This window comes from Podarcis vaucheri (genome assembly GCF_965113315.1).
Source record: "Podarcis vaucheri genome assembly, chromosome: Z".
NCBI lineage: Eukaryota > Metazoa > Chordata > Lepidosauria > Squamata > Lacertidae > Podarcis > Podarcis vaucheri.
The window spans coordinates 1,951,171-1,976,530 of NC_138758.1; the positions used below are offsets into that span (position 1 = coordinate 1,951,171).

General features: G+C 47.9%; 2 protein-coding genes across 2 annotated transcripts in view; one reads left to right on the forward strand and one right to left on the reverse strand.

Annotated features, from left to right (window-relative positions):
* The window catches only part of LOC309523905 (uncharacterized protein), a gene marked incomplete at its 5' end in the record, with an annotated part of 219,544 nt that overhangs the window by 153,181 nt on the left and 41,003 nt on the right, over nt 1-25,360 (reverse strand). The gene's annotated exons all lie outside the window — the stretch shown is intronic.
* Nucleotides 1-25,360, forward strand: part of GPC4 (glypican 4) — a 107,507-nt gene that overhangs the window by 75,273 nt on the left and 6,874 nt on the right. Inside the window, exons 3-6 of the mRNA XM_082207426.1 lie at nt 6,618-7,009; nt 16,655-16,820; nt 24,156-24,286; nt 24,800-24,946. Of these exons, the coding sequence (XP_082063552.1) occupies nt 6,618-7,009; nt 16,655-16,820; nt 24,156-24,286; nt 24,800-24,946 (836 nt within the window). The remainder of the gene's footprint in view (nt 1-6,617; nt 7,010-16,654; nt 16,821-24,155; nt 24,287-24,799; nt 24,947-25,360) is intronic.

Genomic DNA, 25,360 nt, shown 5'->3' on the forward strand with positions numbered 1-25,360 from the left:
TCCACTGTCCCTCACTCTTTGTGGAGGGCCGGGCTATTTTTTTTGGGGGGGGATGAACAAATTCCTATGCCCCACAAATAATCCAGAGATGCATTTTAAATAAAAGGACACATTCTACTCATGTAAAAACATGCTGATTCCTGGACTGTCTGCAGGCCGGATTGAGAAGGGGATTGGGCCTGATCCAGCCCCCAGGCCTTAGGTTGCCTAGCCATGGGCTAGATGACCCTTTGGGTCCCTCTCAACTCTACCATCCTATAATTCTACGGGGGAATTGTGATGTTCTAGGTTTTACTGGACAACAGTTCTCTTCACCACTGGCCATTGACCCTGTTGGCTGATAGGAGTTGGAAGTCCCACAAGGGTTGTAGATCGGAGTCACTGTTCATGCTTCCTGGACATGCAGGCTCAGAGCAGAGACCTATTGTTCTCCATGACCTTGTAGAATGTCAAGCAGGGTGACTTTTTGTTCTTCTAATCTAAACTTAAACATTTAGCACAGGCTGTAAATAGTTCAGGGTATCAATGGAAGTCCACCTTTAAGCTGAGGCAGAGAAAACATTGTTTGCGTTGGTCTCCCCCACCCAGAGCACCCACTGCAGCACTGATCACGCCTTTACAATGCCATAAAACAAGAAAAGTAATCGCTTAAAGCCCAACTTTTGTTTGAGAACAAGCCCAATTTCCAAGACAAACGAAAGGTGTTAATTCATTTTGCCCTTCAACCTGTCAAGATAGCAGACCAGCCTCCCTGCCCCCACCTCAATTCTCTCCCTCCCCTCAAGGTCAGAGGGGTTATTCCTGGGCCACGTTGTGGCTCATTAATCAGCCAACAAACCATGAGAGGGAGAGAATTTATACCTAACCAGAAGAAACAGTAGCAAAGTCTTGCCTTTCAGGAAGAACCAATGCTGCTCTTTGCGTCAGGAAGAACTTTCTGACAGCAAGAGCTGTTTGAGAGTGGGATGGAAGTGGGGGGGGGGGGCTCTCCTCCCTTGGAGGTTTATAAGCAGAGCTTGGATGGACATCTGTCCGGGATGCTTTAGCTGAGATTCCTGCATTCCAGGAGGGTCCCTTCCAACTCTACAATTATATGCTTCTAACAAGGATGCAACTTATGCCAGTCTCTCCCAACCTGGCCCCCTCCAGATGGGAGTACATAGGATTCGGTCAGTCAACCAGCCAAAAATCCACCTAACAGTAACATTGTCTATGCCAGGGGTCAGCAAACTTTTTCACCAGGGGGCTGGTCTACCGTCCCTCAAACCTTGTTGGGGGCCAGACTATTTTTTGGGAAAAAATAATAATTGAACGAATTCCTATACCTCACAAATCACCCAGAGATGTGTTTTAAATAAAAGGACACAGTCTACTCATGTAAAAACACACTGATTTCCGGACTGTCCGCAGGCCGGATTCAGAAGGGCTTTAGTTTGCCTACCCATGGTCTCTGCAGAAGGTTCCAGGTTCAATCCCTGGCATCCCCAGGAAAGGCTGGGAGAGACTCCCGCCTGATATGCAAGAGAACTGCTGCCAATCAGCTTAGACTTGCCTTTGTCAACTTGGTGCCCCCCAACTCCCATTCTCCACATGCAGCACCACATTTGCAGACAACACTGGACCAATGGCTTGACTGTGTGTAAGGTATTGGATTACCCAGTTCAGGGTTTGACCACCTGGGGTTTCCAGCTTGGGAGGATTACAACTCCCATCACCCTTCACTTTTGTGTGGATGATGTTAGTTGTATTCCATCAACATCTGAAGGACACTGTTCTAGTGCACCAATTCCACATCCTGTCTTTGTCCTTATGGTTTGCCCCTTCAGTCTTCAAGGAATTAGCAGCTGTGTCTTTTCTGGCATGTTTTAGTGTGGCAGAACTCCCTGCCTGTTGATGTCAGGCAGGTGCTTTCACTGTATTCTTTTCTACACCTGCCAAAGATGCATTTTGTTCAGGCCAACCTATCCAGATATATATATTCCCACTTTTCCTCCAAGTAAAGGACCTCAAAGTGGCACACAAAGTTGAAACAGACTTGTAGCACAAAACAAATCTCTGTAAGTAAACCTCTTTGAGTTGTTGTCATTGTTATTGTTGTTTTTACAGTCGAGCGGTGTATATGTTTTATTACATATATAGATGTTTTGTTTTGTTATTTCTTAACACTGATACAAATAACTGAGCTCCGTCCATAATGCCAGAAATCTCTTCAGTAACCCAGGCTTCTGCTCTTTGGATTAGCAGATGGAGGTGTTTTAACAGCATCATTTTCAAAACCAGTTTTGTCTTAAACCTTTTCCAGCTATGCTTCCAAGGGTGTAGCTGGCCTTCTCTGGTGTTCTCTGGCCTTCCTATTCCTATTAAAAGTTCTGCAGTGGGGGGGGCAGGTATAAAAGAGAAAGAAACAGAGGTGAACAAGGTGAGCTTTCAGAATGATTAAATGAATTAGAAGTTAATACATACAAAAAAGAAGAAGAAGTTAATACATACCAACCAGCCATTCTCTATAGTATATATTAAATGCGCACAAGAGTGAGAGAGAAAATTGTAGACAGGAAATGCCAGGCATGGGAACCAGCAGAGAAGTTCGTGCTGATACTGGACAGAGGATGTGTTGGGAGGCGGGTGTCAAAATAAAATCCTTTTTCCCCCTAGGGGTCGTTTTCCTCCTCCTACACTCTGAAAGTTGCTGTGCTTTCTGCTGCTCAGTCAAGCTCCAAGCCCAGAACTGTGTTAATAAAGAACACCTTTTAAAAAACGCACTTCAGTGATTCCCCCTCCTTGAACCCCACCCCATCCCGAAAATCTTCTGAGTTAGACTTTGTACTGGAGCACTTTGAAGACTTAAAAAATTTGAACTCCGACATACTTCATACATTTTAACAAGGTTTAAATTCAAACCGGGCCAAAGACTCTCTCTTTTTCCTGCTCCTGCTTCTAACAACTTTTTAAGTCTAAACACTGCCTCCTTTGAGGATCCCAGCACAGAGGCATGTTTTATTAAAATTTTAATTTTTGAACATGAGTCACAAAAAGGCACAGGACAAAATGCCAGATATCCAGTTCCCTGGAGGAAATAATGTGTGTGTTTCTACCGTCCTTCCCAGGGGGGCTTTTGTTTTTGAGGAGTGCAGTAGTCTGTGCAACAGGGAACCATCAGGACTGCACACAAGAAGTCTGGGAATTCCGAACCTATTGACCTTCCTTCTTCACCCCACCCTCCTTTTTTGAACGACATTAAATCATAAAGTAGTTACGTACAGGACAGATGGGAAAAGGTAACATTGCATAGAAACTCTGGGACACGGAATCATGCTTTCTGTTACAGACATCTGTCCCACATTAGACACTTTTTAAGATTATTACGCTGCTAGTATTATCATGGTATTAATGTTACTTGTTGAGTTTTCTTTGAGTCTCGTATGAACTCCTCCCCAAAATAAACCCCACTGTGCCTTCTGACCACAGAGCTGAGGCTGTGGAAATATCACACCCTTTATCTCATTTTTGGGATGGGGGTGGCAGTTCTGCTACGTTGCATTTTCTAGGCATGATGTGGGACACTCCCAAGAGCAATCCCTAGGTCTGGATTCCTTTTTCAGTTTGAATCAGCTGGTCTGGCTTTTTGTGTATGAAGTTGCACCTATTAAAACATTTAAGGTTTTCTGTGTCCAGGAATCTATATGTGGCACTTTGGGGTGTCTGCTGGCACCCTAGACAGTGCCCACCCTTGGCACCTGCCCCAGGTTCCCCTCTAACCGGTGATGGTGTTAAGGCGGGGACTGGGAGCAAGTCAGCAATAACCCACAAGGTGTCAGTGAAGTTAACCCTGTATTCAAAGAAACAAAACATCCCAGGCCTCTTCCCAGTATAACTTGCCCCTATAAGGCAGATGTGGGGATGTCCCTGCCTTCCTGCAGCGCTCTATGTCTCCTCCTCCCCTGGGTCCATCCCAAACAGTCTGACACTCCAATGCCTTGTTTGTCTCTGCTCTGCCCTCTTCATACCTCTGTGGGTTCTGGGAGGGGAGCAGGTCACAGCAGGAAGAGGAAATTCCCTGGCTTCTTCAGCAGCCTGTCTCATATCTGCCTCTTGGCCTCTCCACTTCTGTCTCTGATTCTGCTCTGCTCTCTGCCATAGCCTCTTTCTGCTTCCAACACCTCCCCCCCCCCCGTCTTCTCCCTGCGGCCACTCACTGTCACCCCACCACCACTCCCCGGGTCCTGAGCCTTTATTCCTTCGGGGTTCACCAGCTGCTGACTCTACTCCTCTGCATCCACCCAGTCCATGGCAAGTGATCAGAAATAATCTGGGTCTAGGGTTGTGCTGAAGAATCCCCCCCCCCTCATGTGTTCTCCCCCAGAGAGAAGAAAATGCATTCAAAAACAATCAGAGGGGAAGGAAATTGTGGTGCATTGAACAATAAGAAAACAAGAAGAGCCCTGGTGGATCAGGCCCCAACAGTCCATCTGGTCCAGTATTCTGCAGTCATGGTGACCAAACAGCTGTCTTTGGCAAACCATCAAGAAAGACCCAGCAGCTCTGCCCTCCCATGGTTTCCAGCAACTTGTATTCAGAAGTATTTCTTCCTCCAGCTGTGGAGGCAGAGCATGGCCACCCTGCCTAGTAGCCACCAATACCCCCCCTCCAAGAATTTGTCCAGTCCTCCTGCAAAGCCATCCTAGTGGGTGTCCATCACTGTCTCCTGGGGGAGGGAGTTCCATAGTTTAAACTTTAATTCAGAGGAGAGATGCAAAGAGCCTCTCTGTGAATAAAGCATATCAGTGGCCATTGATGTGGAGTGGGAGATGGTGGAGGCATGCCTGCACCATTTTGTGGTTGCGTCTCTTTATCTGCTCTTTTTGATGCGGCAGTCCATTTTGGGTCCTCTGAGGCCTCCGCAGCAAAAGAGGCCCAAAAGAGGCTTCTGACCCTTGTCCTAAACAGTCCCCCCTCTGCCCATACCCTTCAAAATAAAAACGTGTGGCCCTAATTTGCAGTCCCTCCTAGATTAAAATTGAGCTTTGTTTATTACACCCAAAGCTTTGGAGACACATTGGAAGCTTGTCCTCTTGTGCAGTGTTTCCCAACCACTGTTCCGCGGCACACTAGTGTGCCGCGAGATGTTGCCTGGTGTGCCGCGGGAAAAATTAAAAAATTCGAAAGATTTTTTTTTAAAGTCAAATTTTCGATTAGGCGCCGTCACTAGATGACCCCTGGGGTTCCCTCCCTCCCGCCCGCTCTGCGCCTCCCTCCTCCGGGGAGGCCCTTCCTGGCTCTCGGCCAAGGCTTGGCGGCTGCCACTCACTCACTCGCTCGCCCACCCGTCCCTCCATCCCTGCACCCGGCCTCTCCCCCTCCGTCCCCGGCGCGGGGGCTGCCGGGATCCGTAGTCCCCTCGCCCTTGGGCTCCGCGCCCGCGCGGGGTGCACAAACTACGTTTCCCAGCGTGGCCTGGTGGGCCGGGCGTTTTGTTTGAAGCACTCTTCTCCCAGCCATGGAATGAGTGCGGCGGCGGCCGAGCGGGCAGGGGCTCTTCCGCGCAGATCCCGTGCAGCCTGCCTGCGCCCCCGCGGAGATCGGGCGGCAGGATAGAGCCCGGGGATCCCCGCGGAGGCGGAGCGGCGGAGGCGGAGGCTGCCCCCCAGGTAGGGCTGCGTCGGGGGGGTTTTATTTTTGCAATGCTGCATCTGCACCAGAGGGGACGCATCGGACCGCGGGGAGACCCCTTGGCGGGCGTGCAAGGCAATGCATGCGTGCAGGCGTTGCATGGAGTGCAGTGCAATGCAATGGCAACGCGGCGCCCTGCATGCATGCATGCAACTTCCACCGGCGCTCCAGACTTGGCAGGTGAGGGGGGTCCCCAGTGGGCGGCAGAGAAAGCCAGGAGGGCGAAGGGGAGCCGGGGGGGAGCAGCGCTGCTCCCCGAGCCGAGCCTGGGGAGAAACTTCGGCGTCGTTGCGCCGGGTGTTGGAAGCGGAGGCTGGCAGGGGCCCCTCACCTGCAAAACCTGGTCGCCTCTCATATATTTCGTGCATTGCATTCATCGCCTGCTTTCTCCTCCAAGGAGCTCCCGGGGGCGCGCGTGGTTCTCCCCGTATTATCCTCGCAACAACAGCAATGCGAGGTGGGTCAGGCGAGTGGCCCAAGGGAGCACCCAGGGATTGTCCTGGCCAGGTGGGGTGATTTGAACCCTGTTCTCTGCCTGGTCTTCGTCCTCATTTAGCCCCCACATGTGCATGACTGTGCATGACTGAGGTTTTCCCCCCTCGTCTTGGCTATGGTGTGAGTCTGTGCTGTTAATTAATGGGGTTCTGCCTTCGGAGAAGATGAGCCAGCCCTCAAGGAGGTGATTATGTAATTTGCTAGCAATTCATGTCCCTCCCGGCGTGACGCTGCGCGCTGACGTCACGGGGCTGTAATGGTGGTGTGCCTCGAGATTTTTTTCATGAAACAAGTGTGCCTTTGCCCAAAAAAGGTTGGGAAACACTGCTCTTGTGCATAGTCAACTGGGGTTCTTAGGCTGCGATTCCTGCATTCTAGAGAGCTGGGCCAGGCGACCCTTTCCAGCCCTACAATTCCATGATTCTGTGAACCCATTCTCCCCTTCCCTGCAGAATTCTTCAGAGAGCTTCTCGAGAACGCCGAGAAATCCTTGAACGACATGTTTGTAAGGACTTACGGCCTCCTGTACATGCAGAATTCAGAAATGTTTAAGGACCTCTTTGTGGAGCTGAAGCGCTACTACACTGGTGGCAGCGTCAACCTGGAGGAGATGCTCAACGACTTCTGGGCCCGGCTGCTGGAGCGCATGTTCCGCCTGGTCAACCCCCAGTACCACTTCTCTGACGAGTACCTGGAGTGTGTCAGCAAGTACACAGAGCAGCTCAAGCCCTTTGGGGATGTGCCCCGCAAGCTGAAGCTCCAGGTGACGCGGGCGTTTGTGGCGGCACGCACCTTCGCACAAGGCCTGGCCGTGGCAAGGGACGTGGTTGGCAAGGTGTCTGTGGTGAGTTGTTGTTGTTGTTGTTGTTGTTAGAATTTATATACCGCCCAAAGATATCCAAAGGTCTCAGGGTGATTCACATTAAAAGATTACAGTAAAGCAGGGTGGATAAAAACCAATGATTTTTTAAAAATATATATCAAAAAAGGATTTTTTTATTTAAATCAGATTTTTTTAAATTTAAACTGGATTTTAAAAATAAAATGCTTTTGGAGGAAAAACCTTTCTAAAGATAGTTTTCTATTTAAGTTACATTATACTCCAAAGGCTATTCATCAGGAAATAATGATTTGTTTTAATTTTTCATTTGTGCTAAAACTCAGTCTAAGGTGGTTTTTTGGGGTTTTTTTTTATAAAAATGATAAACCAGCCATAGTCCTGGTTAAAAAGGAATGTTTTGCATTATATTTATGTACTTACTAGTAACTTTTCATCCAAGGCTCTCTAAGCAACTTACGTTAAAGAAAATATGTGCACATGCATAATAACATTTGTCAAGGTAGGCAGGCAGGGTGGAAAAATCATATCATACATTACCACTTCATCTAACACACAACTTATGGAAAAACAAAAACGACACACAAGTCCTGTAAACAGTAACAAGCAACGTTAGCAATAGTCAAACAGTAAGCAAAGCAATACTCTCACCCACCGATGAGCAGATAAACGAAACCTCGCCCCCCCCTCCCCCAGAACAAAAACCATTCGCAGCAGCCAACAGTTCCCTTAACCTGCCCACCCCGAAGTCTGGCATTAGCCCAACTGCTGCAAATCAGTGGTAAGTGAATCCAGGGTCCTCCTCCAGGGAGTGTCCAGCACCTTTCCTCTCCCATCGGTGGGAAGCAGTAGCAAAGCAGAGCAAGGGAGTTGGTAGCAAACGTTTTACCTGCTTTGCAGCCACCCTGGCTACTGCTCCACTCTTGCTGCTGGTGGGGATGCAGGAGACAGACATGCTTGCCGTTGTTTCAGCCACCACTTTCCTAGGGTTCGGTGGTGGTGGGCTCATGGTCCACAACAGAAAGCCCTTTACGGTGCATCTGGGGGGAAAGGGCTGTGGCTCAGAGGCAGAAGGAATAGCGTTGCACACTAAGTAAGACCTCCCTGGTTCAACCCCTGAGAGCACCTCCAGTTAAAAGGATAAGGAAGAACAGAATAAGAGACTGCTGGATCAGTCCAGTTGTCCATCTCCTCCATTATCTTGTTTTCAGTGGCCACCCGGTCCACAAGCAGGACCCGAGAGCAACACCACCCATCTCCCTGCCTGATGCTCCCAGGAAGTGGTATCCAGAAGCACTACTGCCTCTGACCATGGAAGCAGAGCAGAGCCATTGTGGCTAGTGGCCTATCTACCATGAGCTTGTCCAATCAATCCTCTTCTGAAACCATCCCAGGTGGTGGCCATTGCTGCCTCCAGTGGTAGCAGGTTCCATAAACGTCTACCACCTCTGAGAAAGGTAGCAGATCATGGGAAGCACCTTTTATGCCTGAAGAAGCTCTGGAGAGGCACTGCTAGTCAGTGCATAGAATATTGGTCCAAGAGTCCTCAATGTGGTGCTTATGTGTTGTGGCCCTGTCTGAGTCCCATTGCTGAGCAAGCAGGGGCCAGAGTCTCTGAGGAACACTTCCTTGAGGGCAGAATCCACATATGAAGTCAGACAGTTCAGAGGTCAGGGAATCCAGATGAACACAGGCCAAAGGGTCCAGATGGGGAGCAGAAAGCAGCAAAGTAGTGTTGGGAACCACAGGCATTGTTTCCAGCATCTGACTGCTGCTGAGAGCTCTGTTTAAGAAGACCAGAGCCAGCTGGTTCTCATCAGTGCCTTCTCCTCTCTGTCTCTGAAGGCTGATCAGCTGCAGGTAGAGTCACTCTGCCTTCTTGCCCTTCAGGCTGCGGTTCAGCAGATGAAGCTGACTCCTGGCCCATGACGCTATGGGCATCACAGCTCCTGCTGATACCCGCCTTAGTTTTCTGACAAGGCCTCCTGCTCATCCCAGTTTTTATTTTTACAGTGGTACCTTGGGTTACAAACACTTCAGGTTACCGACTCTGCTAACCCGGAAGTAGTACCTTGGGTTAAGAACTTTGCTTCAGGATGAGAACAGAAATCGCTGCAGCAGCGGGAGGCCCCATTAACTAAAGTGGTGCTTCAGGTTAAGAACGGACCTCCAGAATGAATTAAGTTTGTAACCAGAGGGACCACTGCATTTAAAATTGAGTTGTTTTACTTTAGTTAAAGGGGTTGACTCTGGAGTAGAAATGTTTGGTCAATGTGTTTTTTTGGGGGGGGAGGGGGAGTGTAGCACATAGTTAAACTATGGAATGTAGTTGGTGATGACCACCACTTATATGGCTTTAAAAGAGAATCATCAAGGATAAGGCCATTGGATAGCCATGATGGCTAGTCAGAGGCAGTTGTTGACACCCATCTGTCTTGAGAGAAACTGGAGTGCGCTTCTGTGGGTGATGTGAAACTGCTGAGTTAGCAGCACTGAAGTGACCTCCCCAGGGCCCAAGCCTGGGCAGCGTGTCTGGAGGTTCTGGGCAGGCCAGATGACAAGCCTCTTGGCCTGGCTGATGTGCTCCAAAGGAAAGTAGAGCAGTACATTTGGCCACAGCCTGGCTGCCGGAGTTGCTAGAAGGAGGTGTACAAGGCACCATCCAACTAGGGACTCTACTCCAGATTTGTTTACAGTTTACTCCTTGGCCCTTCCCCCCCTGAAGATATTTTACAAGGCAGTTGAGGTTTAGGATTATAGTTTTCCTTTTCCTAGATGGGCTCCCTTCCCAGGTGGACAAGCTCACTTACCTCTACAGCATGAGCAGAAACCGCCTTCTTGGCTGTTGGACCCATTATTGGTCTTGTCCACTCCATCTGCCGAAGCTGTCCTTGCATGCAAAACCTTCTAACTCAATGAGGGTTTGAGACCCATCGGCTGCTCTCACCCAGCTTAGCCAGCCAGTCAAAGCCATAACGATGTGTGGCCGCTGTCTCATGCTGACAGCTTCTAGGAGCCACAGGTGAGAGTTGAGTGCAGGGTGGGGACCAAAGGTGGCAAACTACCCTAGAAGGAGCATGACGTGTCCCCCACCAGAGGTATTACTGTATTGTCCCGAATATAAACCTCACTCCCCCCCCCATTCCAGCTGTGAAAAGTTAAAGTGCGACTTATATTCAGAACTAAGTGCTACAAGCCTGCCTCCCAACACTACCTCCCTGAAAGGGGGCGGCCGGCACTGGCTTAGGGAGGTAGTTCTGGGAGGCAATAGTACCAGGAGATAGGCACGCAGCATGCTCAGAACCAGGCACCGGCCATCCCACCCCCCACCCCCATTCATGGTGGTAGTGCCAGGAGGCGGCAGCTTATTTGTGGATGCGTCTTATATCCAGGCCAATATGGTACCTCTCCCATAACACCACATACACCCTTTGTATATCACGATTGCATGATACCATGATTTTGCACTATGATACCACGGAATCATGGTTTCATGAATCATGATATCACGAAATCGTATCACACAATCGTTATGATTTTACGCAATCATGATACCCAAGCAGGAGCATGACATGACCCCCACCAAAGGTACTACCCCTGCTCTAGCACCCTATACACCCCAGTATGCCCAATGTTATACTGTTTATTGGCAATTGCAAGGGGCAATGGGAAAGAGCTGCAGTCACACTCAGATCCTGCTTGCTGATTTCCCACAATGGGCATCTGGTTGGCCACTGGGAGAACAGGACACTGGACTGGATAGGCCATTGGCTGGCAGGTCTTCTTCTGTTGTTAGGTGCTTTGCTTGTTGTTGTTTCAGGGAGGGGAGGGGTTTCTGAGCATTACCAATTTTTCTTCTGTGAAATGGGTGTTTCACAGACAGCTTCTTAGATTTCTGAATGTGCCCCCAGACCCAAAAGGGTTGGGGAGCCTCTGGGCAAGATGGAGAAATACTCCAACCTTGTAGTAGGCAGCTTCCAGTATCACTTTTGTCATTGGAACACTTATTGTAATGATCCCCCTTTAGCGATGTTTGTGGTTTCTGTCTCCTAATGATGTAGTTGACGCCTGTGTACAAGTCAGCTTCCTATATAAATGCAGATCAAAAGGTTGCTCTTACATTGGCTGTGCAAACTATGGATTACTATAGCAGACCATTCAGAACAAAATACAAATCTGCTGCTCTTGTGCTGCAAGAAGCACTCTTTGAAATGTTACTCATGTTTTAAGTTTTCTTTGCAGCCCTGCAATGTAAACCCTCTCAGGGCAACTTAGAAAACAAGCATCACAGCAAAGCAATAGCAAGATAAAAGTAAAATTCAATCATGGAAAAAAGGCCTGGCAGCAATAAAATCTTGAGGTTTTGTTTTTAATAATTATAAAGCCAGTGGGGGGGGGTGACTGAATTTGAAAATATAGCAAAGGAAGAAGCAGACTAGACTTTTACATTCCTGTAAAATGCTGACTTTTCCCATTGTCTGATTTCCTTCCCTTTCATTTCTCCCAGCCTCAAAATTCTCTCCCTGCACCACACCCCACCCCCAACTGAATTGCCTCAGCCCCCACGAAGATGTAACATTCACGATGTTGAATCAATCATGTTGGCAGGCCCAATTCAGATGTCACGGTGCCTACTTACCTAACTGCGTGCCACGTGAATTTCTTTCAGTTTTGCAGATCTACGGGAATTCTGTGTAGCCAAATTTCGTGGCCTTAATTTTCAGCCCACTCCCGAGGAACCTGAATCTCTTAAGCAACCACCTCATTTTGCATTATTATTATTATTATTATTATTATTATTATTATTATTATTATTCCAAAATTCTCTGCCAAGTGTTTCAAGTGCTCCTATGCTAGTGGGTGGGTGAGTTTTAATGTTGGCCAAGAGGGGAATTCAATGCAACAGCTGCACTACTGGAAATTCGTTGTGTTTAAGACTGCACAGCAACAAAGTCACCAGCAGCCAGCTTATGCATTCTCTTGCATGGGTGAAAACATTTTGCCAGCAGGACACATATAATGCCGAGTCACTTTAGCGTAGCGCTACATTGGATACAGCTTATTAACATTACAGTTTTGCACTTTTTAATTTATAAAAATATTTATATATTGCAATTCATTAAAAATATATAAAAAGCAGCTCTTCTTATTTTCACAAACAGAAAGTAGGGCATCCAATAGGAACTTTCACCATGTAAAAGTGACCTGCAGCGGGGCCTCCTTTTCCTGTGGTTTTGATATAACCAAATCTAATCTGAGCGTTGTTTGAGCAGAACCTATCTGCCACTCCTCCAAATTTTACTTTGCCCTTCGGAGGACAGGGCTCTGGGGTCCCGTCCCCCCCCCCCGCCTGAGAGGAATTGCTCTTGTTCCTGCCCTTGGGCTGGTTGGTGCTATAAATTTCATTTAATTGTAGGACATAGGCTAGTGGGTGCCAAGGGGGTGAATATGAGCGGAGCCCTTTCAAGTGCAGGTGAAATGTATTACAGTGGTACCTCGGGTTACATACGCTTCAGGTTACAGACTCCCCTAACCCAGAAATAGTACCTCGAGTTAAGAACTTTGCTTCAGGATGAGAACAGAAATCATGTGGCGGCAACAGGAGGCCCCATTAGCTAAAGTGGTGCTTCAGGTTAAGAACAGACCTCCAGAACGAATTAAGTACGGTACTTAACCCGAGGTACCACTGTAATTTGCAATATGATTTCTCTCTTGTCCTCCCACCCTGGGCTGCTCTTTCCAACCAGAGTGAAGGCCTTTTTGGCGTTTCTTTTTTTTAAGTATGGGAACTTTCTCTTTCACATGTTCTCTCCCTCACCCTCCCTCATCTCTCCCCCCCCCCAGGCAGGGGAATTGGGCTATTATTGAACCCTTGACAGACATTAAAATCAACGGGTTTAAATTGCTGCCAAGCATGGACATTTCCTGCCTAAGCCTCGAGGGCACTGAAAAAAAAGTATGTTTGGTGGGAGCAGGAATATGTAAGCCAGATCCCTCAGTGACTCAAGGTGGAGGGGAACTTGATATTTTGCAATTCATAGATTTCAGAAATATCCTCATAATGAACAACACATGGCTAAATTATATGTCGTTTAAAATTGGGGCTAAGCTGAAAAGCGGTTAGGAAGAGGGGCAGAATTTGACATTTCTGCGAGCCGTTTGTGGCAGCATCAGATGCCCCTCTGGAGTCTTGACAGTTCATTTCTGATGCTCCAAAAGAGACCAGAATTCTTCGTTTATGCAGGACTCGTGGCCTTCAGTTGACAATACAGCTACATTACCAAATCCAATTGGCTACGTACCAACGTTGTCCTGATACGTAGCTTGACACCTGTTAAAATTTCAAGCAATGCTTTTTAAAAATTACATATCTAACCAAAGAAAAAAGTGTGTGTGTGTGTGAAATGAATGTGCTTGAGTCTACTCAGAGCAAGACTAATACTGGATGTCACACAATTATGTTTTAGACACAATGTTGTTGTTAAAAAAATAAAGCTAACATGTGACAAATTGAAACAAATGGCTTTTTAAAGCCAGGCTAATGGTTCCAGAAGTAGCAAACCTCTACATGGAAGAGGAAGATAATAGTTTCTTTTATTTTCTCTGTTTTGTTTTTGTTTTGGCTTCTGTCTGCCCTCCCCCCCCCCCCAAGCCTCACTTGCTTCTTGATCCTCTTAACTGGAAATATTGGGGATTTAACTTTGGGACTCTCTGCATGTAGAACATGTGTCCTTATCTCTGGCCTATGACCTCTCCTTCCCTGCTTATTGTAGGGGCAAAGCTGTGTGTGCAAAGCTGTCCCCTGTTCCTTAATAATGGTGAGGGAGACCATTCCAAACAGTGGGACCAGTCACATCCCACCCACCCCACCCCCCAGCTTGGGTTTTTACTTAAAACCAAGTTTCCAGCCCACTGGATGCAAAGCCAGGCAGTGGGGACTCTTTAAAGCCAGGTGCAAAGATTTTTTTACAAAGATTTCCAATCCAAGGTGCCGACCAACCAGACTCCGTTTCCTGGTCACCAGACTCCTCGGTTAAGGCCTCTTAATTGTTGTGTGAGATGGAGCCAGGAGGCAGAGAAGTGCCTTGGAATTCACATGGAGAAATCTCCAAGGGATGGGTTACTCTGCTGGCAGGCAGAGCTACGGAAATCTGGAGACTTGGAGAACTGTTTGTTCCAACCTTAAACTTGCTAACATGCAGCTCTGACATCTAAGTCTTGAAACCCTAAACTGTAGCACGGTTTTCCTTTCCAGTTAAATACAGTCCCAAAGCCTTTCTGGAGGATTTATCACCGCATCGCGCGCACATGTGTCTTTTTGTACATGCTACCTCCTGACTCTGCAGCACATGTTGCTGAGTTGCGCTGTGCTGCTTTTCAAAGTGCCAGCGAGCCACAACCACTTCCAGCACATTCTATTCCAGGGGTAAAGAGCTTCATTAAGCCAAGTAAGTGTGTGTGTGTGTGTGTGTGTGTGTGTGTGTGTACGCGCACGTACACACACACACACACACACACACCATCTTTCTCAGGCCTTTGAAACTCTTCCCAGGCCACACCTCTCAACAACCAGGCTTCATACACGTTCCTTCCGTATCTTTGCCTGACTAGAATTTTTCTTGCGAACCACTTAGCAGTTCAATCACAATCAAGTGAGCCAGGCAAAAAACATTCCTTTTCAACCAGGCCTTTGGTTGATTTGATTGACATCCTAGGCCCTTTTAAAATGTGTTCGGGGGGGTAGGGGGTTATTGGGTTGTTACTGTTTTTATTTTGATTATGTATTTTGTGGTTTGATATTTTGATTCTATTTTGTGAATCGCCCTGAGACCTCCGAGTATAGGGTGGTATATAAATTCAATAAGAAAGAAAGAAAGAAAGAAAGAAAGAAAGAAAGAAAGAGATATGCACAATTTGTTATATAAACAACACAGTAAGGATAACATCTCTGATCATGCTTTTCTTTATCTTGGTAGAGGATAGTGAGGGGTGTGTGAGTGTGTGTGGAAACCGCCCTCATGTACAAAGGCAAGAAATCAATTTTGCCTCTCATCCAAACAAACTCTCAGGCTTGCATTCAGACGGTGTTTTATTCCATTTTCCTCTCATTTCCTCACCTGATTTCTATGTTTTATGCAATCCTCCACATGACGTGAAAGCCTGTTCAGCAAATCTAATGGAAGTGTAGTGCTCATTCCCTGTGTTCTTTCCAGAGGTAAAAACCCACCTGCAGCCCTGTTAACTCAGAAAATTGCAGGAGTTTTGTGTTGTAATTTCACGAGATGAAATTTGGGGGTGGTATCCCAGCATGTGGGACACGGGTGGCGCTGTGGGTAAAAGTCTCAGCGCCTAGGGCTTGCCGATCGAAAGGTCGGCGGTTCGAATCCCCGCGGCGGGGTGCGCTCCCGTCGTTCGGTCCCAGCGCCTGCCAACCTAGCAGTTCGAAAGCACCCCCGGGTGCAAGTAGATAAATAGGTACCGCTTACCAGCGGGAAGGTAAACGGCGTTCCATGTGCTGCGCTGGCTCGCCAGATGCAGCTTTGTCACGCTGGCCACGTGACCCGGAAGTGTCTCCGGACAGCGCTGGCCCCCGGCCTATAGATGTGAGATGGGCGCACAAACCCCAGAGTCTGTCAAGACTGGCCCGTTCGGGCAGGGGTACCTTTACCTTTACCTTTTTATCCCAGCATGCAGTTCTTTGCCACCATTTAAATTTAGCATGGCCTGGTGGTGTGTTGGTCAAAAAACCACAGCTCTGTAATGGAAAAGGTAATGCCATGTAAATGGAACGTTGGAAGTGGGGACAGAAGCGTTATCACCAGGAAAACTTAATGAAATAAGCCCCATGTCTGAATGCAGCCTCAGATCACCTCCCTGCAAAATTTCACAACAAGGAGGGTTCTTGGAACCTGCTGACAGCACCCTCGCCTGTCACTCCAGGGATTATGGGCAGGCATCCAGGTCTTGCAGAGCTTCCTTGGGCTCCCCGCATCACCTGCACTGCATGCACCCAGTTCCAGGCTACCGTTGGTGAAATTCCCAGGGGGTCCCAGAGATGACAAATAGGATTACAGTGGTACCTCTAGTTATGAACTTAATTTTTGTTCCGGAGGTCCACTCTTAACCTGAAACTGTTCTTAACCAGAGGCACACTTTTGCTAATGGGGCCTCTTGCTGCTGCTGCCGCTGCGCCACCAGCACACAATTTCCGTTCTCATCCTGGGGCAAAGTTCTCAACTCGAGGTAACTCTTCCATGTTAGTGGAGTTTGTAACCTGAATCGTTTGTAACCTGAGGCGTTTGTAACTTGAGGTACCACTGTACTCCTTCCTTCACAGTCCTTTCTCCAGGCTCTGCACACCTTTCCTCCTCCAGCTGCTTTTCTTCATGGCAAGGCACGGGGGAGACCAGTGTGGCCCCGTCCATGGGCTGGTGAAGGAGCAGCTGGTCCTGCTGTTGCTTTCCTTCTCCCACTCTGTTCCTTTTTCCTTTTGTGCTGTGTCTGTTAGATACTGAGTCTGCTGTATCTTTTGGTATCAGTGCTTAGAAAATAGTAGGCGCTTTATAAATGTTAAAGACAATAATAACAGTTCTGTCAGTGGTTCTTCTCCCGGCCCCTTCACCCATGCTTTTATTTTTGTTCTCTGCAAAGGTCAACCCCACACCGCAGGGGGCCCAAGCCTTGCTGAAGATGATGTACTGTCCATACTGCCAAGGCCTAGTTGCTGTCAAGCCATGTTACAACTACTGTTTCAATGTCATGAGGGGCTGCCTCGCCAACCAAGGCGAACTGGACACGGAGTGGAATAACTTCATAGGTGAGTAGCTCTTGTTTGTTCAGTTTATTTAAACCAGGCGATGGAGAATTAACAAAATGAAACAAACCCCTGTGTGATTTAATTAATTATTTAGAAAAGTGTATATAGACTGCTTAATAAAAACAGAACAACATGGCTGGCATAAATTGATAAGGTATTGCCCAAGAATTGGGATCCCAGGAAGGTTGTCAGCTAGGGGAAAGAACAAGAGATAGGTTAATAAATAAGGTTAAGATACTAAGAAGTCAGACTCCTCTAGATTTACACCAAACCACCACAATTAAGACTAGTTGCTTAGTTCTTTAGCTAGCTCTTTAACTAGTAATGGACCCAAATATAAGCATTTTGAAGCATAGAAGTTTACACTTACTTTATGACACTGAAAGTGTTGAAAGTCTTTATTTGTTAGTTCAGTGTGCTGTGGCACCTGGGGTGCCTTGAAGGATGGTCAGGGATGCTGCAGACAACAGGGGCTGTAGCGGAGGACTCCCAGGGAGAGGGGAGAGGAGAGGAGGCTGAGGGAACACACCACAAGGGAGGGTGTTCAAAAAGGGGTGAGGGGCTGCTGGCTCAGCAGGCAAGGGGGACATAACTGGGCTCCTGAGGTTCAGAGCATGTTTTCCCTACTAGGCACCTGAGCCCCTGGGGGAGTCGCAGAAACAATGTAGTTGGTTGCCCTCCTCTGGAACGTGTCCAGAGGAGGGCAACCAAAATGGTCAAAGGCCTGGAAACAATGCCTTATGAGGAACGGCTAAGGGAGCTGGGCATGTTTAGCCTGGAGAAGAGGAGGTTAAGGGGTGATATGATAGCCATGTTCAAATATATAAAAGGATGTCACATAGAGGAGGGAGAAAGGTTGTTTTCTGCTGCTCCGGAGAAGCGGACACGGAGCAATGGATCCAAACTACAAGAAAGAAGATTCCACCTAAACATTAGGAAGAACTTCCTGACAGTAAGAGCTGTTTGACAGTGGAATTTGCTGCCAAGGAGTGTGGTGGAGTCTCCTACTTTGGAGGTCTTTAAGCAGAGGCTTGACAACCATATGTCAGGAGTGCTCTGATGGTGTTTCCTGCTTGGCAGGGGGTTGGACTCGATGGCCCTTGTGGTCTCTTCCAACTTTATGATTCTATGATTCTATGATTCTATGATTCTAGTTGGTCAAGGGAGCTGTAGACTCTAAGCACTGTATTCAAAACAATATAAAGTAATGATCCACAATACTTAAAAGGCCAATGTCCAACAAGACTAAGATTCCTTATCCCTTCTTTAGGCCTTTTGAGTATTTTTAGTTCCATTGGGATGCAACTGAAATTTTCTGCTCCAGGCATCTAAATAGCTGGCTCTGTTATCAGTGGAGCAGGGAGAGGACTTCTGAGCCTTCTGGGAAATCTACCCTAAGTAGCTCTGGAATTACAATTCCCAGGGTCCTTTGGGGAAATCCTGAGAACAGGGGTGGACAAATGTGTCAATTTTGGTTTCTCCCGCTTTCTAACTTTTCTAGTATAAGTTCATTTTGCTACTCTCCCACATCAGGCTGGATCTCTCTTTTTAAAAGTCCTTGTGAAAATTCACCAGCATTTTAGTACAGTGGACGCTCGGGTTGTGAACGTCATCTGTGCAGGATGCACGTTCGCAACCTGCAGCATTCGCAACCCGCAGCGGTGCGTCTGCGCATGTGCAAAGCGCGATTTAGCGCTTCTGCTCATGCATGACCACCAAAACCCGGAAGTAACCCGTTCTGGTACTTCCGGGTTTTGGCGGTCCATAACCCAAAAAAACGCAACCTGAAGCATCTGTAACCCAAGGTATGGATGTACTTGTTTTATCCTAAGGGACACATTTTTGTGTGCAATTTTTCCTTATACATTGCATTGTTTTATGTTTCTGTTCTTATTATCATTGTTCCTCTTATCATTAGTATCATTAAATGTGTTGCCTGCTCTTCTTCCAGAGCAGGTTGCAAACATTTAAATTTTGTTGTTGGAAACAGTTAAAACCATTTACAGTCACAGAAGCAGAGCCAGTCCTGTTGTTTTTCCACTAATACATGCAGATGTGTGTGAGTGTGTGTGTTTGCTTTTTTGTTTTATAACCAGATATACACATGTTTACGGGATGTGGGTGGCGCTGTGGGTTAAACCACAGAGCCTAGGACTTGCCGATCAGAAGGTCAGCGGTTCAAATCCCTGTGATGGGGTGAGCTCCCATTGCTCGGTCCCTGCTCCTGCCAACCTAGCAGCTCGAAAGCACGTCAAAGATAATAGATAAATAGGAAGGTAAACGGTGTTTCATGCTGGCCACCATGACCCGGAAAAACTGTCTGTGGACAAATGTTGGCTCCCTCGGCCAGTAAAGCAAGATGAACACCGCAACCCCAGAGTCGTTCGCGACTTGACCTAATGGTCAGGGGTCCCTTTACCTTTACCTTTACACATTTTTACACACTGTTTTTGGTCAGAGAGCTGCACCGCAAAATGCGAAGTACTGCACACATTTTGTTAGGTAGTTGCATCTTGGTAAAAAGTAGAGGTTCATGTTAAAAGGTGATCTGAACTGAATTTCTCACCCCACCCCATCATTCCCTGAGAACTTGGTAGCGGAGATTACAAGGCTTGCAGATGCTGTAGCAGGAACTTCTTCCAGGTAGCCAAGACACAGTTACACTCTAGCAATGGCCCTTTTCACGGGCTAAAAACCTTTCTACATTCCCTTGCCAGGCTGTTCTAGCCATGGCTCCGGATGATTTTCCCTCCCTCCCTCCCTCCCTCCCTCTTTCTCTGTGTGTGCAGGGGTGTTATTTGGCATAGAGGCCTGATATCCCTTCCTCCTGGGGCTTGTTACAGAGGCTTGCCTTGTCCTGCGCCTCTGCACCGAGCCTTCAGAAGCCCAGTTTCACCAGAGAGGATGTGAGCACACTAGCTAATTCATCCAAGACCATAACCAGAAGAGCTCAGGGCTGAAAAGAGTTGCAGCAAAAAAGTGCAGAATGTTTCAAAGGAGAAGGGCTGAGTGCCAGGAAGCTCGACAAAGGAGGACAGTCTGCTAATTGTAGGGGCCTCTGCACCACTCACAATGGCTCAAGAGGCAAAGCTCCTTGTGAGGAGGGAAGGCAGGAGCACTGGCAAAACAAGAGAGCCAGTGTCGTGTAGTGGTTAGAGTGCCTGCCTAGGACCTGAGGGTCCTTGGTTCAAATTCCCACTGGGTGGCTTTGGGCCAGTCGCTGCTTCACAGGGCTGTTGTTATGGGGAGGGGTGTCAGGAGCCAGTCAGGACCAGGTCAGAATGAAAAACACTGGTGTCAGTGAAGTTAACTCTTTATTGAAAAAAACCAAAACATTGCAGGCCTAGCAACTCTTCCCAGTAGGGGCAGTTACAGGGACTGAAGGAGAGATTCCCTGGCTTCTTCACCAGCCTGCTTCCTCTCTGCATCTTGGCCGCCCTCCTCTGCAGCCTCTGCTTCTGCCTCAATGTTTTCCTGCTCTCTGCTGCAGCTGCTTCCTGCTCACTAAGCCCTGTTGTCTCTTCAGCTTCTGACACCTTCTCCTCCCAGTCTGGTCCCTCTTCTCGCTCTGAGCAGGCATCGTGGACCCACTACCAGTCCCCTGGCTCTGATCCTTCTTCCCCTGGAGGTTCCCTTGGGGGTTTCCCAGCTGGTGCCTCCCACCACTCCTCTGCACCCAGCCTGTCCATGGCACTCAGCCATTGAGAGCTTGTAGGCAGATGTTGCTGGTCAGAGCCAATGAAACTGAGTCAACAGACAAACATTCTGACTTGCTGCTAGAAGGCAGCTTCCACTGCTCAGGTGTTCAGCAAATGCCTGATGAAACAGGTGGAGGGATGAGTTAGTTCACCACCTTGTGGAAGAGAGTCTGTAGCTCTGGTGCCACAGCCAAGAATGCCCTGCCTCCAAGTCACAGCAGACCAGTCTTCATAAAGCCACCTGTCCCATCATTGCATCCCCAGATGTTGCCAGGGCTGCCTGCCCCTGAGCATTGCCCATGCAAGCTGGAGGTTTGTGGGGGTGTTGCACTGCAACAACATCTGGGGATGACCCAAGGCTGAGGAAGGCTGCCTTAAAAGGAATCCAGCAGGTGCCAGGTCTTAATTGTAGGGGGAGAGGAGGGAATGTACACATGAGAGGAGGCATTTCCCCCACCCCCAGGTAAACATGCATGCAGCTCTTACTGCTGTTCCAAACCATTATCAGCTTTGCCCTGGGGCACCCTGCTTCCTCCTCTACCCAGCCTCCGCCCACCTCTTCAGTTGTGTAATTCTAAAGCCCTCTTGTCCTGAACCACAGCCCAATGCTGTTGAGGGGGGAGGGGGATTTACCATTCATCACGATTTGTTGGCAGGCAAGATCTTAGCAGGAGCGAGGATGTAGTCTTTAACGCATCTCCCTCGCTAAATCCTTGAAAACGTCACCCTCCTTCAAAAATGCCATCTGTCTCCCACCTGATTCATTATGGGCGGGGGTTGCAATAAAATGTATTTCTTCTTGGCCCATCCCTTTCAGCCCCCTGCCAGCACAGAAAGAGTTTCCGTCTGTATCCTTCCTCTGAGAGCAGAAGTGTGCTTATCTCTGAATGCTTTGCGCTGGCAACTTGGATTGCTCCTCTCTCTCTCTCTCTCTCTCTCTCTCTCTCTCTCTCCCTCCCTCCCTCCCTCCCTCTCCTCTGCCCCCACCCCCACTCTCCCCTCCCAGCCTGAATAAGGATGGCATGCCTCAGTGGTGATTTGTGTGCTGCCATGACAATTGCAGGTCACAAAGGCCCCGATTCAGGAATGCTCTACTTACCCACGAGGTTGGACAAAGACACCACATAACCCAGAGATCCATTCTTTCTTCTCTTCTGTCCCCACCCACCCCCAAGTTTCTCTTTCAAATTTATTGATTATTTTGAAAAACAAACCAACAAGAATACCACTTTTTGTGTGTGTATCTTTTTTACAGTGTATATCTATCATCTATCTATCTATCTATATCTATCTATCTATCTATCATCTATCTATCATCTATCTATCTATCTATCTATCATCTATCTATCATCTATCTATCTATCTATCTATCGTAAACCAAGACATTTTCTCTTGGCTGTAACAGGGGCAGCCTTGTTGGCTCACCAAGGCAGCTCTGAGCATTGCTCTAAGTCATGCTCTGCTTTTCTGTGGAATGCTTCCATTTTGCTGTCACATCAAAAGCCATTTCCCCCTCTTCACCCCCAGTACAATGAGGGATATCATGGGAGCAGTCATTGCTCAGAAAGGCTGAAAGCTGAGCGTTATGAGAGCTGCCTGCAGTTCCATCTCAGGCTATGCCTTGCCCAGCTGTCCCATCCCTTGCTCTGCATTTACTGAAGTTCTTTGGTCGGTCCATTTGCCCTTCCTGGGTGGGCAGCTTTGCAGGTGGGCACTGCATCTCCCCTATGCACTGGTCTATTGCTGGCCAGATCGAACTCCTGCTGCCAAATTGGCCAATAGCGGCAGGTGGGGGGGTGTCAGTGACATGCGCCATTGCTTACCTCACTGCCCATGGCCAAACTTTTCACATCTGCAACCAATAAAGTTGTGGCATTATTTGATCCCAAAAATCCAATAATCTGTGTGGTGTCTGGTTATTTGCAGCTTCGGGAATAGGGTTGTCACAGGGCCTCGCCATGCAAACATGGAGTGAGGATGAGCATGGTTTGCATTGGTGCTTAGCAGGCACTCATGGGTAATGCAGAAGGTCTGTGCCTTGGAAGGGAGTGGCTGCCTCTTCCCTTGCAATTATCCATTTTTCACAAGCCTTTCTGAAATCACCAAGATGGGGTTTGGCATAGGGGCCACTTCATTTGGCCTGCAGCTACAAAGGGTCTTCTTTCAGCTTTAGGAGCATTTGTGGCACGGCAAATTCAGATGTGCAAGGTCCCTTCATGATAGTCACAGGCTTGTCCACAAGCACTTTCCTAAGATTATACAAATGCCTTACAACTATGCAGCAATACTAACTAGAGATGCATTGCAATTGTCACTGCCTGCATGGCCTTTCTGCTAGATCTACTTGTGTTCATTGCATGTACACAGGTAAATGATTTGGAGTGCTCCAATATCTTATTTTGGAGTGACTTAAGAAGTTCCAATATGCTTAAAAGGGCTTGCGCACCACTTTCTTGAAACAGAAGCACCTTGTGTCCCCAGTGTTCTCAAATGCTTCTTGGAGCATACAGAACAACTCTTCTTTAGAGTTCTTCCCGCGCCCCTTCTCCAGAGTGACCCTGGGAGTCAGTCCTCAGTGTCTGATGGGCTCCAATCAGCACAAGGGGTGAGAAGACTCCGTGGCTAGAAAGCTCCCCTTCCATGCTGATTGGGCAGCTGTAGGGTGCTGGAGACAGGAGCCCTGCTGCAAGGATAGAAATGGGTCTTCAACCACTACACCTCTGCTTGGGATCACAAGAACAGCCTGGCTGCTGGATCGGGTCCATTTAGTCCAACACCCTGAGGCTGGCCAGATGGCACTTTCGGAAGCCTGGAAGCAGAACTTGAGCACTATCCCTGAATTTTGCTCCTCAGCAACCAGTATTCAGAGCCATAAAACACTGTTTCCTTAATGTTCCTCGGCTGATTCCTGCCACCAATAAGCTAACAATGTAAATATATACAAGGGATGGAAGCCCTTCAGCGGAGAGGGTGTGTGCATGGGTGTTCTGATTTTTTTATATATATAAAAAGAAATGAAACAGGAAAACTTGAAATGCAGCATGAATAAACAAGGCAGATGGTATTATTTATTTTAGACAATCTGCTCTGATTGCAAAATTTCAGGGGAGGGTGCAGTTTGAAGAGCCTGGAATCTCTCCTTCCCCCTGGGGCTTAGAAGGCAAATGGGGAGGGGGAGGTAAGCAGGAAGCCCACATGGGAACTGGTGTGAGGAAGTGGAGAGCTGGGAGAAAAGCTGCCTTCCTTGGTTTCTGAAACGATGGGATGCCTAGAGAATTTTCCAGATTTCCACGTTGTTTACTCTCCTTGTTTCATCAGCATGAGCAGGAGAGTTGCTGGTGGGAAGCTGGTGTGGTGGGGGGGCAGTATAATAGATTGTAACTGGGTATCCAGTGGCTCACAAATTGCCATTCCCTGCCCCCTCGCTAGCAAACCCCTGATGTGAAAAAGCTCAGCAAGAGCAGGAGAGTAAGCAGGCCTTTCCGTAGTTTTGTGACATCAGTGGCCAACACGGTCATGCTGGCTGGGATTGCAATGCTGTCCAAAACATCTGGAGGGTACTTGGGTGGGGGGGGGGAGATTGACTCATTGCATTTGCCACAACCCTCCACCCCACTGTTCCTGTATTCTGCCTCAGATTCCATGCTCTTGGTGGCGGAGAGGCTGGAGGGCCCTTTCAACATTGAATCCGTCATGGACCCGATTGATGTGAAGATCTCTGATGCCATAATGAACATGCAGGAGAACAGCATGCAGGTCTCCCAAAAGGTGTGGTGAGGGCATTTTGCATTTGGAGAGAGAGAGAAAGAAAGAGAAACTCATCTTAATGAAATCAAGGTTTCCAAGCCACGAGGCGCCATGACCTCACTATAATTATGAATTACTTTTTAATTATTTATTTTTCATCTCTTGACATATGTATTTTTTTAAAAAATGTAATTACATTAGTTTGGTTGGATTGCATAATTTGAGTTGTCAAATTACCTGGATTATTTTTTTTTAATGGGGGAATGAATGTTTGTTTTTTAAGGCAGGAGTAGAAACTGAAAGCTCAAGGGATAAAGTTGTCTACTTTTCAAGGTTAAACCATCCCTATAAAGAGTGAGGAAGCTGAGCTGCTCAGCTAGCAGTTGCTGTGCTAAATCAGAAAACATCTGTATTGCAGTCTAGCTGTTAACTTCAAACTACTGGCACAATGGCTGCAAGAAGTGGGCAGGAGGTAAGAACAAAGATGCACAAAATCAAACTTCTGATACTGTTATGTGTCTTCCGTCGGTTTAGGTTTTCCAAGGGTGTGGGCAGCCCAAGACACTTGCGCAGAGCCGGACGTCTCGCTCCATTTCAGAAAGCAGCTTCAGTGCCCGTTTCAGACCCTACAACCCAGAGGAGAGGCCGACCACAGCAGCTGGCACCAGCTTAGATAGACTGGTGGGTATACAGAGATCTGTGGTGTGTGGTTCAACATGACTAGGAATGGGGGTCTTCTCTCCCCTGCATAGAGCAGCGCTGCCGAGCTGGTGGCCCACAGGCCCGAAGGCTCATTATTGTTATTATTTATTACATTTCTACACCACCCGTCATCAGTGGGTCACAGGGCGGTTTACAGTATAAAACCTCAGTGGTACTAGACTTAGTAACCAACAAAACAACACCCCCCGCACACTTTGCCTGGTAGAAGAGGAATGTTTTTGCCTGACGCCAAAATATATGTAATGAAGGCACCAGGCAAGCCTCCCTGGGGAGAGCATGCCACAAACAAGGAGCCACCACAGAAAGGGCCTGTTCTCATGTTGCTGCTCACTGGACCTCTCATGGAGGAGGCACACGAAGAAAGCTGCAGTC